This window comes from Pelophylax lessonae (assembly GCF_965119305.1).
Source record: "Pelophylax lessonae genome assembly, chromosome: 2".
NCBI classification, from domain to species: domain Eukaryota; kingdom Metazoa; phylum Chordata; class Amphibia; order Anura; family Ranidae; genus Pelophylax; species Pelophylax lessonae.
The window spans coordinates 321,032,617-321,049,817 of NC_138769.1; the positions used below are offsets into that span (position 1 = coordinate 321,032,617).

At 42.7% G+C, this 17,201-nt stretch overlaps 1 protein-coding gene across 4 annotated transcripts in view; it reads right to left on the reverse strand.

Moving 5' to 3' along the window:
* Positions 1–17,201, reverse strand: part of SYTL1 (synaptotagmin like 1) — a 130,006-nt gene that overhangs the window by 47,812 nt on the left and 64,993 nt on the right. For all 4 annotated transcript variants that reach the window (XM_082245748.1, XM_082245751.1, XM_082245749.1 and 1 more), the window contains exons 3-7: positions 12,279–12,427; positions 12,103–12,202; positions 11,723–11,768; positions 7,358–7,400; positions 4,287–4,375 (exon numbers count right to left, since the gene is read on the reverse strand). In XM_082245748.1, the coding sequence (XP_082101874.1) occupies positions 4,287–4,375; positions 7,358–7,400; positions 11,723–11,768; positions 12,103–12,202; positions 12,279–12,427 (427 nt within the window). The remainder of the gene's footprint in view (positions 1–4,286; positions 4,376–7,357; positions 7,401–11,722; positions 11,769–12,102; positions 12,203–12,278; positions 12,428–17,201) is intronic.

The window sequence follows — 17,201 nt, forward strand, 5'->3', positions numbered from 1 at the left end:
TCTGCCCTGTACAGTGAAAACCGGGATTCATCCATGGAGAGAACACCTCTCCAAAGTGCCAGACGCCATCGAATGTGAGAATTTTCCCACTCAAGTCGGTTTCAACGACGAACTGCAGTCAGGGCGAGGCCCTGATGTGAACGACGAGCAAGCAGATGAGGTTCCCTCAGACGGTTTCTGACAGTTTGTGCAGAAATTCTTTGGTTATACAAACAGATTGTTGCAGCAGCTGTCCGGGTGGCTGGTCTCAGACAATCTTGGAGGTGAAGATGCTGGATGTGGAGGTCCTGGGCTGGTGTGGTTACATATGGTCTGCGGTTATGAGGCCGGTTGGGTGTATTGCCAAATTCTCTGAAACGCCTTTAGAGACAGCTTATGGTAGATAAATAAACATTCAATTTATGCGCAACAGCTCTGGTGGACATTTCATGCCAATTGCGCGCTCCCACAAAACTTGGGACATCTGTGGCATTGTGCGGTGTGATAAAACTCATCACACAGCTCATGAAAAATGAGGGCAAAAACAAAGGTGTTTCGTTTATAATTTTGTTCAGTGTAAGTAGACAAACACAAGGGGGCAGCTAATTACTGAGTCCAAGGCAGATGATAACAATCAGCAACTATACTACAGATGGAACGAGATAAGGTATTTACCTGGATGAGAAAAAGGAAATAACTATTTACATAGCTTGAGTTGGTATAGTTTAATAGTTATTAATTACACTTTGTCTCCTGTCAAACAATCAGGACTAAGATTATAAGCTCTAGGTAGTTAGCTGTTAGTATATTGGGAAGGTGAATGGGAACTGTTGATCAAACAGTTCACAAATCTACATCTATTTAGCAATTACATGTAAAAAAATAGAATGGAGGCAGGACATTGGTATATCAAACTGACTAAATACTGAACAATGAAAATAAATAAATATGAGGTTAATGGTTTCCTAAGCAACAATGTTAAACTAAGCATGTCAATGTAGACATATACAAGTATACCTTTGGACTGAGCCAAAGTTAGAATCACAGCACCCTCCTGGCTTGAGCACCAAAGCCACTGCGCATGCTCCGGAGCCTGAAAACGTAGCACAGACTACAAAGACCATCAGGCTGAGCTGAAGGAACAGGCTGGAAATGACCAGCAACCAGGGTAAGAGCACCACCACAGGAGGAGGAGCGTCAGTGCCAGACCACATACATGTGAGTGACAAAGATGAATAAATATAGGCGCTGGAGGCCGATGGATCATACACAGCGCCACGGTTGATTAGTATGTCGGCCGACATGTGCATGCCTTGGCAAGATCACAAGATCCGAAGGCTGAGATGATGAATAAAATGGGATGGAAATTTATGTGGGCTGGATGGTACAACTAATGGTGGAAGGAATGTCCGCTGTCCAATCAGCTGCTGATTGGCTCTTTACCCAAATCTGTGATCAGCAGAGTCCAGAGAACACTGTGATCACAGAGCGTGCACCACGCAGCAGGAGCAATCACGTGAGGCCATCATATTACAGCCTCCCAGAACTAGCCATCCAGTCGGCAAGTGGTTAAACAAACAAACATTTCTTTGGTTAAGCACTTTCCAACTGGGCACTTTCACCCCCTTCCTGCCCAGGCCCATTTTCAGCTTTCAGCACGGTCACACTTTGAATGACAATTGTGCGGTCATGCAACACTGCACCCATATGAGGTTTATATAATTTTTTTCACACACATAGGCCTTTTTTGGTGGTATTTGATCACCTTTTTGTTTTTTTTAAAGATCGAAAAAAAAAATGAACTTGTTCAAACAAAAAAAAAAATTCCACTTTCTGCTATAAAACATCCAATTAAAACATTTTTGAAAAAATCTAATTTCTTCATGAATTTAGGTCAAAATTTATTCTGCTACATACAGGTCTTTGGTAAAAAACCCAGTACCCAGTAAGTGTATATTATTTATAGCTACAGTGTCTATAAAACAATGGGATATATACTGTAATTGTTTTTTATACTAGTAATGGCGGCAATCTGCAAATTATAGTGGGACAGTGATAGTATGGTGGGCAATTTGACACTTTTTTGGGGACCAGTGACCAATGCTAAAAATTTGCAGTCACTGTACTAATGACACTGGCTGAAAAGGGGTTAACATCTAGGGGCAATCAATGGGTTAACTGTGTGCCCAACTATGTGTATTATGTCCTGCTTTTACTAAGCAATCTTGTTGTTTTCTCCCCGCTTTGCAGGGAATAAAAAAACAGCAAGATTGCTTGTCAGTGTAGACTCTTCTGTTAATCACTGAGCCAATCAGTGGATCACAGCAAACAATCATTGGCTGGGACCCACTGATCACAGCAGAGCCAGGGCAGCGGGCAAGTGCCCCACCCAGAAGCACTGATCATGTGACAGATATGTGAACCAGTGCAGAGTGGCCACATTGCAGCAGAATATCAGCGTGGGGGGGGGGGGGTCGGGAAGAAGTAAACTGTACACAGTCTACAGTCTTCGTACCCACAAATTACTGTGTAATTATTGTACTAGCCGGGGGCAGGGCAAAGCTAGGTGGTGGTGGGTGGGAAGGGGGGGATTGGATTGGCAGAGTGATGGATCGGGGAAAACAGTCTAAGATTTTCCATGATCACAAAGGTGGTAGGAGGACAATGTGGCCCTCCAAGGCCCCTGGGGAACATGTACCACCATGGCCTCTAGGAACTAAAGTGCAAGCAGTGCAGACAAATCCCTGTATGAACCCCTTTAGAACTGAAGACCCGACCCACCCCCAACTAGTGAAGGACTGCAAGTCCCAGCATGAACCCCTAAGATCTAAGGGGTCACATCCTTAGAGCTCAGGGGTTCATGCTGGGACATGTTGTCCTTCACTAGTTGGAGAGGTGTCATGTTCTCAGCTCTGAAGGGTTCATACAGGGACTTGTAGTCCTTCACTTTTTGGGGAGGGGGGGTGGATCACATTCTTAAATCTCAAGGGCTCATGTTGGGACTTGTTGTCCTCCACTAGTTGGGGGTGGGTGACATCTCTTCAGCTTTGAGGGGCTTATGCTGGGACAGTGGGTCCTGTAGTCCTTCATTAGTTTGGGGGGGGGGGGGAGTCGGGGTGTTACACATTCTCAGCTCTGAGGGGCTCATGCTGGGACCTGTATTCCTATACTTTTGGGGAGTCACATCCCCAAAAGTTAAGGACTACAAGTCCCAGCATGAACCCATAAAATCTATCCTTGTGACCACCTCCTCCTCCCATCCATCTGCAGATGTCATCTGGTGTGCTCCCTCATGTCATACACACGTTTTTTTCCATCCATGATCCGCCTCCCCTCTCTACAGATGTGCTGACTGTAATCCTGGCTGGCAGTGTGACGGTTCCCTTCCCTCTGGGCTCTGGCTCTGCGAAGCCCATGCTGGATAAGATGGAGGGAGGGAGGTGGGTGGAGCCAAATTCACGTGGCACGGAGGAGGAGGAAGTTAAATCCTCATCCGCTCTGAATGCTGGGGTGTCGGCATTGCTCTCCTCTTCTTGACGTCACTGGTTGCTAGACACCAGGCGGCAGGTGATCCTAACAACCAATGCAGGCCAGGCAGCAGAGCGAGGCCAGCGGTGCAACAGATGGTCTCGGCTAGCCCTGGATTGAACAAATACTGAAGCACAAGCATTCGGCACTGTGTGTGTAGATCGGAGCTGCTGCTGCAGCGGCCTTTTCTGGGGGCATCAGATCGGCCCAGGGGGCAATTGGCACCTTGCTCCCCATATATATATATATATTATAAATTAAGGGTCCACACGCTGAACCTTGGGGTACACCACCATACACATAATTACTAACTGAATCAGTAATACACTAATGGCAATATGACTGTAGAATACTGTAGAAATTAGCCCAGAAACAATCTACCACTTTACTAACATATGATAATCCAAGTATGTAAAAAGTCAATGTATGGAAGCAAAATCACAAATAAAAATCAAAACAACATATATTAGTCAATGAACTCTAATGGTCCTGATGTATAAAGAATCTACATAAATACACATCTACAAAAAACAATAAATGTATGATGTATAATCAATTTCACATGGTCATATAAACAGGCTGACTAACATAAATATAAAAGAAGCTGGTCCTCATGAAAAATGTTATACAGACTGCAGCACTCGTATGGAGACTTCACAGCTCTAATGATATATTTGTATACAAAACCTTACTGTGTAGGAACATGCTGTAATGGGAATAGAAAGAGAAACACTGAAGGAAACACAGAGAACATGATTATCAGCCTTTATGCTACTCACCTCTGATATCAAAACTATTGGAGATAAATGTATTTCTTCCATGTCGAGTTCTCCCACACTAGGGATACGACGGCGCATTGGGATGGGATCTAAGCAAGAGAATCAATAAGGTAAAAAAAAAGTTTTACAAGCATAATGGTACAATGAAAGGAAACATGTAAGAAAAGTAAAATATAGGAGCTGCAAGGTCAACCTTTAAGATGCAAGATCTGTTTCTGGTAATTACAGTCTGGCTCCATTACTTAAAGTGGAAATTCAGGATAACCCTATCTACACTTAAAATGGTCCCCTCCCCCCTTCTAATACCTATGCTTTGCTATTACCTTTGCTTTACCTATGCAACTAAATTGTGTAAGAAAGATGTATATACGTACTTTGGCTGTGAATGCTTTCTAAAAAAAAAAAAAAAATGAACAGTAAGACTTTGCAAACCTTTTTTTTTTTTTTTAATGCAGCTGTAATGTTTGTAGCTGATTAGAAAGGAACGTTGAGATAGGCTTTAGGCCTCATGCACGCTGAACGTTAAAAAAACAGCTTTTAGGAGTGTCTGACATTTTTTTTTTCTGATTCTCAAAACACCCCTTCGTGTTAGCCTATATGTCCATGCACACTAGGAACATCAAGCGCTTGAGCCTAATTAATTTCACTGGCCAGAATAAATTATTATTCTGGCCAGTGAAATCAATTTACGCTCAAGCGCTTGACGTGACTAAATGCATTTAGACGTGTTTGTACACATCAAGTGTTTTTTCTGCCAAAACGCTGATGCCAGGAGGAATTTAGGCATTTAGGAGAGCTGGAAAAATGCCTTGTGTGCATGAGGCCTTAAATTGGTGCTGTGTAGAGGCATCTCTGCAGACCTTGTTGGTTAAAGTCTAGGTCCATTAAACTGTACTTTGACTTTCAGTGGATGTTGGTAGCCTGAATCATCCCCTGTCTCCTTTACATCTAGTGGACTCAAACCAAGCTGTGGTGGGGTGACACCAATGGCAAGTGTCATGAAGCAAAGCAGGGATGATTTTCTCCACTATCTCCATAAAGTAAAAAAATCCAGTATCTAAGATCAGATCCTAGCATTGTCAATGGAGCATTCAGTATGTGTAGCTGGAAACTCCTGACACCGCCAGGCCACCTGGTCTTCCTATGACACCAAAGCTGCTGTCTCTGTCCGCTATAGCTGAGAGAATCCCGCCGCCAGTCTAGCCACCACTGCTGCTGCCAGCAGGACCGAGGAGCTGGCTCTGCACCCCATGAACATATCCTAAATAACAGCCCACATACATACTCACTGATGCAAGTATCCTCCTCGTGGGAAATGCAGACCAGCCTCCATAAACTGCATGGGCGGGGTCCTGAATCCATCGCAATTTGACTGCTCTGGCTCTCTGTAATCTGCGCAGGCTCGCACAGCACAATTTAAGCAGGCCCGCTCTCAGTGATTTCCGGCTCATCGCGACCCACTCAAATGCAGCTCGCAACCCACAGTTTGGGAACTCCTGCACTAAGCGATATGTTACCGCATCCGAGTAGGCAGTAACATAACGCACAACATTCCGGAAAAAAAAACTGTAACTCATGAAGAAACTCTCCTTATAAACTTGCTTGCGTTCTCTTTCTGAAGTATGCCTTAAATACGGACATGAAACCATGTGGTAAGTTGTCGCAAGCATCTTGCATGAACCCCAATGAGTTGGGTATAGAGCTCCATGATAAGTGGCTTAGATCAGTGTTTTTCAACCTTTTTTCAGTCAAGCCACCCTTTAAAATTATGCACAATCTTGAGGCACCTCATTCTTAAATGTAAAAGAAACTAATAGTTTTACACAATGCAGTGGCATCACCACACCTAGGTCACTCAACATTAGAGATGATTTATTTTAAACACCTTTAAACACTGGTTCTGACTAGTATTTGTGTTTCTCCTCTCCCTCAGTTTCCCTCCCTCATTCAGCTAATGTGACCCCAGTGCAGAAGGAAAAGGGCAAACAAGGACATCCTCAGGTGCTTAATGTCTTCCTTATCAATTTATGAAATCATCATTTATTAGAATTCCAACAGCTGGATCACATGGTGTCCAAGGTTGTAATGCTGCACAAATTAAAACCTTTGGCTTTGTGTACCAAAAAGAATGCAGACGAGATCCACCTACCAGCATGCTGACAATTTTTGGGCAATTTGAGGCAATTTGTGCATTTTGTCAAGTTACCCCTGAAGAGCCCAGAAGGCACCCATCATCATTTATTAGAATTCCAACAGCTGGATCACATGGTTTTCAAGGTTGTAATGCTGCACAAGTTAAAACCTGTGGCTTTGTGTAACAAAAAAAAAAAATGCAGGTGAGGTCCACATGCCAGCCTGCTGACAATTTTTGGGTAATTTGAGGCATTTACATTTTGTCAAGGCCCCCCTGAAGAGCCCAGGAGGCACCCTGGCTAAGAAAGGCTGGCTTAGATAACCTGAACTTCTGCAGGGTATCAGCTACGGAGAATTGATCCAGCAGTGTGCGCTCCTTTCCTTTAAAAGGACCACTTGAGATCTTCTCCTCTTCTGCTTTGTTTTAAATTCCAGAAGACTGTATTCAAAGGGTTCCATCCTCTTTGCTATGATGTCTGCCAGCCTCCAGAAACAACTCCTCACTAAAATCTAGCTGACACCTGCTCCTACTTGCACAATTTTTTAAACCAATTACGGGGGGGGGTTTGACCGATGCCATAGTTACCACATAGTTATCGTAAGGTTTGACCAGTACTTAATTACTGTATGCATTTATTTATATCCTTTTGTGAATTGACTTTATTGCCTTTTTGTGCGGTATATAACAAACATTTTTGGTGTTTTTCACCAAATACAGCATACGGGTGTTTGCGAATTTACATTTTCATTATTGCATGCGTTAAGTGGTCACGTGACTGTCATAACGCATATGATAACCTTTAGTGAATTGTGCCCAATATTCCAAATCTTTACACATCACTGATTGGAGCTTTGGAAGTATTGGATACGCTAAAAAAGATGTAGCCTGAAAAAAGATACGATAGATAATAATTTGATGATTGGACATAATTACACACCTGGTGTTATGTTTTCTTCCCCATCTTGGGAAATGCTCCCATCCTACAAAAGAAAGAGGATCCTAGTAATCATGTGTTTGCCACCTAGATACCTGCTGTACATGTAACACAATATTTGTCATTTAGCGCAAACATTTGCAGTTTTGACTAAGAGAAAATAACTTACATCCTTTCTGTTAGTTTTCACATTGTTAATGAAGGTAGCAATTATCAGAAAGTGTGCGCGAACTAGAGAAGTTCATGAATGAATACGTGCGCTGATAGTAACACCTTCTACGGTTACTGAACTAGGAGAGAATCTGGTTACTATGGCTTTTGTAGTTTTATTAACTTTTATGCATAGGGCCCAATAATAATTACATTTATACAGGACAGAAGAGGACTGTTTTGTGCCCGATGTTCTCATCACTTTTTTTTTGGGGGGGGGGCATAAAAAATGTGTTTTATTTTGGGGACTCTCATTTTCTATCTGTGAACAGGACTGTTAAAAAAACGTTCTTACAATCAGCCGCCGCTGCAGTGCTGATCAGTATATTCTAACATTGAGAGGAGTCCTACTGTCAGAATATAATAGCACAGAGGGTAGAATTTCTTCATTCACCTAGCTTGTGTTCACCTCACTGGCTGAGCAAAAAAAAAAAAAAAAAGAAAATGATGCGTGTTTACCTAGATTTACCAATAAGCAGAAGGGAAAGACCCTCAGGCAGCTCAGTGGGCTAGCATTTTAAACTTTAGGGTAAAATCCTTGAGTCATTGTGGGGTGAAAGCAATTGGGCATTGGTAAATTTAGAACATTTTTCAGAGTTTATTAAGGCACAATAAACTCAAAGAGAGGGCCAAGACTCAGGATACCCTAAAAAGGATAAAATGCGGCTCCAGACATCTATAGTAGCAACATACATACAGGCTATGGACCTTTAGGCTAAGACCATTCATTTGTATTGGTAGACTATTAAACACAACCTAGGCAGTACAAGTACCTCCAAGCATGACCAACATAAGGTCCCACGATGTCCCCCACCAGCAGATCATGCCCAGCTCTCCATAACACTATTCTGCAGCAAAGTCTCTTCTCAAGATGCTCCATACAAGCAGTCATCTTCCTGCTCCACTCCTTCTGAATATACCCTTCAGCATGGCAGCATAAATTCTCTAGGCCCTAGGCTCCTTTTTCAGCAAAGACTGTCCCTAGGCAACAGGCCTGAGAGGCAAAGACCTCCAACACTGCCTCCTACCATGGCAGCAGCCTAGGAAACAAGGACCCTTCTCCAAAGTTATCCTAAAACGTATATCCTTCCTCAGCATACACCACTGCCAATAAACCTAGTGATTTGCCAAAGAGAAATAGGTATTCATAACAGAGCAGGCAGAAGTAAACAATACCTTTACCTTAGGGCAGTGATGGCAAACCTTGGCACCCCAGATGTCTTGGAACTACATTCCCATGATGCTCAACTACACTGCAGAGTGCATGAGCTTCATGGGAAATGTAGTTCCAAAACATCTGGGGTGCCAAGGCTCGCCATCACTGCCTCAGGGGAAGCCCAACAAATGCAGAAACAATTCAGAGTTTGGGCCTACTACCGCCAAGCTGCCAACACTATTTTTTTTTTTACTTTATTACCGTATATGGACACTCCAGCTTGTTAGGGTCCCTATACATGTTAAATATATATAAATAAACAAGCTGCGCTAAAAATATATGTGAAATGATATCACCCAATCATGAATAGTATAAATAAATAAAACAAAATAAAAATGAATAAATAAAGTGTGCAGATTGAATTACACGAAGAAGATAATCATATAGTGAAATAAATATTTGATCAAAATTAGGTGAAAAAAAGTTCATAAGGTCTCTTAATCCAGAAGATCCCAAAGGTAGTGAATGCAGATTCCAATATTCACCAATATTCACCAATTGTGCAGTGACCGCCACCAGTGGTACAAACTGCTTACCAGAGATAAATGAATGCAAGCCAAAAAAGGGGGTATCACGCAGGATCTCAAAAGGCATCAAAGGCAATCCAGGGATGAAACTCCACTACAACTCCAGGACTTGGACATTGATCAACATAGATAATGGGAGCATCCACCATCAAGCCATATACTTGTGAATAAAAATAAACGGTCCCATAGCGTAAAACTGATATTTATTAAAGGAAATAAAAGGTAATGCACTTACAATCTGAAGGTAGGAATTGCGCATATACAGTATATCACACAAGCCGCAGGTCGGCTCTTCCGCCCTCCCTTCATCTCACTCCGGTGACGTCAGCACGCTGCGACCGACGTACGTTGATAACGTAATTTCTGATGAAACGTACGTCGGTCACGGCGTGCTGATGTCACCAGAGTGAGACGAAGGGCGGGCGGAAGAGCCGACCAGCCAGCGGCTTGTGTGATATACTGTATATGCGCATTCCCTACCTTCAGATTGTAAGTGCATTACCTTTTATTTCCTTTAATAAATATCAGTTTTACGCTATGTTATGGGACCGTTTATTTTTATTCACATGTATGCGGCTTGATGGTGGATGTTCCCATTATCAATGCTGATCAATGTCCAAGCCCTGGAGGTGTAGTGGAGTTTCATCCCTGGATTGCCTTTGATGCCTTTGAGATCCTGAGCGATACCCCCTTTTTTGGCTTGCATTCATTTATCTCTGGTAAGCAGTTTGTACCACTGGTGGCGGTCACTGCACAATTGGTGAATATTGGTGAATATTGGAATCTGCATTCACTACCTTTGGGATCTTCTGGATTAAGAGACTTTATGAACTTTTTTTTCACCTAATTTTGATCAAATTTTTTTTTTTACTATATGATTATCTTCTTCGTGTAATTCAATCTGCACACTTTATTTATTCATTTTTATTTTATTTTATTTATTTATATTATTCATGATTGGGTGATATCATTTCACATATATTTTTAGCGCAGCTTGTTTATTTATATTTCGTTTTGGGTGTTGTCACACTTGAAGCTGCAGCTTCTTCTTTTTTCATTTAGCGCGGTTACCTTCTTTCTATGTTAAATATATAAATAAGGAGAAATTGAACACAGAGAGCAAAAAAAAATTGACAAATGTCTTTTCACATTTTATTTAAAACCACAAAAATTTATATTGGAATTGGATTTACATATAAGTGTATGTAAATCAAAACCCTTTTTTCTTAGTTACGGATACAGTAGGGAAGAGATATGACCCCTGTTAGGTTTCTTTTTGCTGTATGTGTCCTGTCTGGGTGTTTTCACAGTGTTCTGCCCCACTATCGTGTCATTTTTCTGCGTTGTATTGAATTGAATTAGGTTGTTATTTTTTGTAGTTTGCGAACATCTAGTAGGGATTTCTGGCCACTACAACTTGCTTACTAATGTGATTTTGGTATCTTCCTCTGTCCTCAGCTTCTGTTTAGTGCTAGTTAGGCCTGCCATACACTGAGCGAACTTCTTTCCTGCAACCACAGGTTGCAGGAAAGAAATGTGCTTGATTTCCCCATCAACATAGACAGTGTTGATGCGGAAATCCCTCCTGCCGGGCCATTGTCTTCTCCCAGCGGGAGGGGGGGGTGGGAGCCATCCCTGCTGGGGGAAGACAGTGATTATTGCTAGCAGCTATAGCAGCTGCTAGCAACAATGGCAGGTAAAAACCCGGCATGCTGGTTGTACCTAAGTTGATTGATCGATCAACTTGGTACATTCAGCCTGCCCATTAATGGTTCAAATCTCGACCAGTTCCTGCTGAACCAGCTGGGATTCCAACTGTGTATGGCCTGCCGCAGTTTAGTGCCAGATAGACCCTCCCCACTTATTCCATGTTCCCCCAGTCAGTGTGACCCAAAAAGACAAAATTTAGGTGCCACTCAGGTAGAGAGGTAAACTCCAACTAGACCACTGTGAGTGCAGGCAGGGACAGGGAGCTCATCCTAGCTCCAAGCTGCAGCACTATCAAAGGAAAAGATCCAAAAGCCATGCATCATGAAGCAGACCCTTGTGCATGAAATGAGATGAATGGCAGCCTCAGCCCAGACACCAGCCAGGCCATGTCCCCAACGCATTTCGCACCAGCTTAATCATGGTGCTTTACATACATTTTAACCTGCAATGGGTACTGTATGCTCTTTGATTTCATATTGTATATTGACACTGACTAAATAGTCAGTCTAATGATTTTGCCGGTTTCCTTTTAGAAAATACAAAAGAAATTAACAGAGTTATATAAAACTTTTAGGATTGGGGGTAATTGCCTTATCTGCATTTACCAGAAATGCTGGATTTGTGGTGGATGATTAGTAATGGGTGACGGGGGAATAGTCATTACACAACCATTTGCACACACACATACAGTACATAATCACATACCTGTATGTCATCAGACAGTTCTTGTGGCGACAAGTCAATGGGCAGCCTGTTAAAAAAACGGTAACATTTGTTATGGCTGAAATGCATGCCAAGGACTAAAATCATAATTAGGGCAGCTTTGGTGGCACAGTATAGAATGGCTACAAAGTGATATTATTTATTCAAGCAGCCACATTTGGTAAACAAAAAAAATAAATAAAAAATTAATTGTAGTAAAAAGTACACTTTTTGTGTGTGTTCACATGCACTTTTTTGTTCACTTTTAGTGTTTAGTTTTTGTACCCCGGACCGTGGGCTCCAAAAGAAGAAATAAATATCAGTTTACCCTGCAGTTACTTCTGTTTGCTCCTGACATGTTGCATTGCGTAGAAATGTTTTACCTGGTCTCAGGTTTCTGTATTTCGTCCTCTTCAGATGTTTCACTGTCATAATTGCCATTCACTTCTGCATCATCATAACCCCAGGTATGGTCCCATTCAGCTGTAAATAACAGTTGTGCCTATTAACAAATAGATCTCTAAAAGACGTACATGCTTCACATAAAATTATAATCTACCTCTGGTCTTCTTCTTTTTCCTGATTGATGCTCTCACAATATCAACACCACCGACTTGACCCCAGGGACGTGATGACCTTACATCACTGAACCAATCTCCTGAAAGACGTTTCAATGCACAAGGGTCTGATAGGGATGATCGAAGTTTGCTGTGAATCAGAGATTTAACCTTCAGTTAATTTTATGTATATTTATCAGTATAAATAAGAATACTTTTTTAATTAATTCTTAAAAATTAATCTTTTAAAAAAAGCTTTGACATATTTCACAGATGTGGATTGCTATATATTGGTTTAACGGAAATCTAAAAGGCACTCAAAATAAAAACGTGTAAATGAACTCAAAGTAAGAAATTGTATTACTTAAAAAACGATCAACAATAATGGAGAGGGGGGCAGTAGATGTGCAAAAGCAGACATAGCTGCTTAGTAAAGCCGAATTAAAGTCACAGAAACAGATATGCAGTCAGATAGACTCCAAAAGGCTGATATACCAGAGGAGCACAATAAATATATAATAAGGTGTTACTGAGCTACTAATAAAACCTTATTCCTCCCAGCTGTTTGCACTTAGTGTGCATCACGACACCATAAACCTAAAACAATATCAAAATTTGTACAGTGCCTAATGTATCCCCCAAAAACAGTGCATAAAAAATGTAATAATAATAATAGAGTGGCAGTCTTAACCACACTATAAATATATTCCAACAATATACACTGCTCAAAAAAATAAAGGAACACTTTTTAATCATATAGCATCAAGCCAATTAAACTCCTGGGATATTGATTTGGTCAGTTAAGTAGCAGAGGGGGTTGTTAATCAGTTTCAGCTGCTTTAGTGTTAATGAAATTAACAACAGGTGCACTAGATGGGCAAAAATGAGACAACCTCCAAAACAGGAATGGTTTTACAGGTGCAGGCCATTGTCATTTTTTTCCCTTTGTCAGGCCATTGTCTCTTCTGAATGTTTTTCACTAGTTTTGCATTTAGCTAGGGTTAGTGTCACTACTGGTAGCATGAGGCAATATCTGGACCCTATAGAGGTTGCATAGGCAGTCCAACTCCTCCAGGATGATGCATCAATACGTGCCATTGCCAGAAGGTTTGCTCTGTCTCCAAGCACAGTATCAAGAGCATTGAAGAGATTCCAGGAGACAGGCAGCTGACATTTATTTTACTTTATTTTAAGTTATTCTATGAGAGCTGGACAGGGCCGTAGAAAGTGCTTAACCCAAGGATCGACAAACCCCAGGCGTCAGGTCGCACTGGCGACTAGAATTAACGGCCCGGCTCCTGGGTTACACTGCAGCAGATGTCTTGTCGTCAGACATCCCAAGTCTCCTGCGAGGTGCAGGAGTCGCCCACATGTGGGCTGCAGCTCCCCGACACCCGCAAGTGCCACGCCCGTATGCGGGAGACTCCCGCACCTTGCAGGAGACTTGGGATGTCTGGCGACAGAACGGTGTCTGTCAGCTTTGACAGAACGGAGATGATGCTTCCTATATAGTTCTGGCTCCGTCCTGTCACAGGCGGAGTGATATCAAATGCACTCTGCCTGTGAGAGGAGAGATACAGGAAGCATCGGCTCTGCATGCTTCCTCCAGCGCTGCTCCTCATACACTTTGCCAGCATTTCCCGTCAGCAGTACCTGCCAGCAGTACTCACAGCAGTACCAGCCAGCAGTACCATCCAGAAGTACCCACCAGCAGTACCAGCCAGCAGTACCCACCAGCAGTACCCGCCAGCAGTACCCGCAGCAGTACCCACCAGCAGTATCAGCCATCAATACCCACCACCAGTACCAGCCAGCAGTACCCACCAGCAGTACCAGCCCGCAGTACCCACCAGCAGTAAGTCACATGTGCTAGGGGTGCAACTAGCCCCCCAAGCACATAATTGTAAATATCCCAGCATGTGCATTGTTTCTGACTCCTACCACCATGACCACTTCAAATCACTGAAGTGGTCATGGTGGTTGGTGTGTTACTTTAATATCTCTCAAAATAAGTAAACAAGGTGCACATGGGTTGAATGCCAGGAAACATCAGCCAGTTCATTAAAAACTGGCTGCCTTTGGGCCCGTGTGTATGGCAGCCGGTCTGACAGAAGCCGGCCATTTGGCATGTGTGAAAAAAAACTGGCTCCTAGATTTCAAGGAAATTTGTCAAGCCCTGCCTTAACCCATCAGCAGGACTAGTATCTTCTCCTTTGTGCAAGGAGGAACAGGATGAGCGCTGCCAGAGCCCTAAAAAGGAACCTCCAGCAGGTCACTGGTGTGAATGTCTCTGACCAAACAATCAGAAACAGACTTCCAGAGGGTGGCCTTAGAGCCCGACGTCATCTAGTGGGCCCTGTGCACACTGCTCGATTGACATTTGTGGTTGAACACCAGTATCACAGTCATGTTCAAGGAAAATGTAAAAACCACATGCATAGGTTTGCTCATACATGAAGTTAGCATGGTGTCACCCCAGGTACTAAGCAAGGTAAAAGTTCCCTTTATTTTTTTTTTTTTTACTATACACCTTCAGTAAATAAGCCCTATTACATTAATAACCACCATTTTCATATATTTACCTCAACTTTCCTGTTATAGCAGTTGAGCAGTATGTTTATATATGACCTTGCAGTCCAACAGGTACCTGAGTTTTACCAAAGGGCACCAGAGTTACACCGTACAACCCAATGCACTTTGTAATCTAACAGGCCTAGTCAGACAAACTTACTCTGCATTACATGTGTGTGTAAAGACACTTGAGATGAGTGATGCTGTGCTTATTACCCCTTGCCACCCCAGCCCCTGGCTCTTTCAGAGAATCAAATTCAGAAGGCAGAGACGGGCATTCCAATCATATGACTGCTGTGATTGGCTGTCACAGTGGTCACATGACTGGAAGCTCCCAATTGCAAGTATGCATCGTATGAACCTCCTGTGACATTTTAGTTACTATGCTGGGAGGGCTCAGTGAGCACACTCTCAGAACAGAAAATTGCTCTGCATGGACACATACACTATATTATCAAAAGTATTAGGATGCCTGCCTTTACACGCACATGAACTTTAATGGCATCCCAGTCTTAGTCTGTAGGGTTCAATATTGAGTTGGCCCACCTTTTGCAGCTTTAACAGCTTCAACTCCTCTTGGAAGGCTGTCCACAAGGTTTGGAAGCGTATATATGTGAATGTTTGACCATTCTTCCAGAAGCACATTTGTGAGGTCAGGCACTGATGTTGGACAAGAAGGCCTGGCCCGCAGTCTCCGCTCTAATTCATCCCCAAGGTGTTCTAATGGGTTGAGGTCTGGACTTTATGCACGCCAGTCAAGTTCCTCCACCCCAAACTCGTTCATCCATGTCTTTATGGACCATGCTTTGTGCATTGGTGTGCAGTCATGTTGGAACAGGAAGGGGCCATTCTTAAACTGTTCCCCCGAAGTTGGGATCATGAAATTGTCCAAAATGTCTTAGTATGCTGACACCTTAAGAGTTCTCTTCACTGGAAATAAGGCCAAGCCCAAACCCTTAAAAAAAAAAAACTCACACCATAATCCCCCCTCCACCAAATGACTTGGACTAGTGCACAAAGCAAGGTCCATAAAGAGATGGATGAACGAGTTTGGGGTGGAGGAACTTGACTGGCCTGCACAGAGTCCTGACCTCAAGCTGATAGATCCCCTTTGGGATGATTTAGAGCGGAGATTGCAAGCCAGGCCTTCTCGTTCAACATCAGTACCTGACCTCACAAATGTGCTTCTGGAAGGATGGTCAAACATTCCCATAGACACACTCCTAAACCTTGTGGAAAGTCTTCCCAGAAGAGTTGAAGCTGTTATAGCTGCAAAGGGTGGGCCAACTCAATAATGAATCCTTTGGGCTAAGACTGGGATGCATTTAAAGTTCATGAGTGTGTAAAGGCAGGCGTCCCAATACTTTTGACAATATAGTGTATATGCAGCTGCTTGGTGTTAAAGCTCACCAACTTAGCATATTTGCATACGGCCAGTGGGAACGAGTTAAACTATGCTACAATAGAGGAACAGAGTGGGCAGAACAAAAGTCTTTTTCTATTAAGAGAGAGAAAAGCTATTTTACAGCAGTAAAAAAAAGCTAATAATCGTTTAAAATCATACCATGAAGGGGTACCAGACTGTATAGAGAAAACAAATGAGTGAGACTTCAGCTGGGCTTTAAAGCTGAAATCTGGGCTAGACAATTATCGTCTAAATACAACCCCAATTTTGAGATGCTGTGTAAAATCTACATAAAAGCAGAATGAAATTATTTGCAAACCATATAAACGTATATTTTATTCATAATAAAAAATAGAAAGCATATCAAATGTTTAAACTGACAAAATGTACTATGTTAAGAAAAAAAAAAAATAGGTATTTTTGAAACTGATGGCAGCAGCACATCCCAAAAACAATTGGGACAGGGCCATGTTTACCAGGGTGTAGCACCCCCGTTTATTTTAACCACTTGCCGACGACTATTTATGGCGGCAGTCAGCCCCTCACAGGCAAAGTGACGTAGGACTACGTCGCTAGCCTGTGAGGCTCTAGGGAGTGAGCGCGCGGCGCCAGAGGTGCGCTCCCACCCCTGCTCGCTTCCTAACATGCCCGCACGTGTGACATCGGGTCCGCCGGTCACTCGCGATCGTCCGGTACAGAGGGAGAAAGGCAGGCGGCTAATGTGAACAAAGCCCCTGTCATTCTCCCCTGTGTAAATGCAGAGATCATACGGTCCTGCTATGTAGGATCGTATATCTCTGTAGTTACACAAACAGCCACATCCTTTTACAGTTAGAATCACGCCCCTAGGGACACACTTAACCCCTCCTTCTCCAATAAAGTTAACCCCTTCCCTGCCAGTGTCATTTTTACAGTAACAGTGCATATGTATAGCACTGTCACTGGTAAC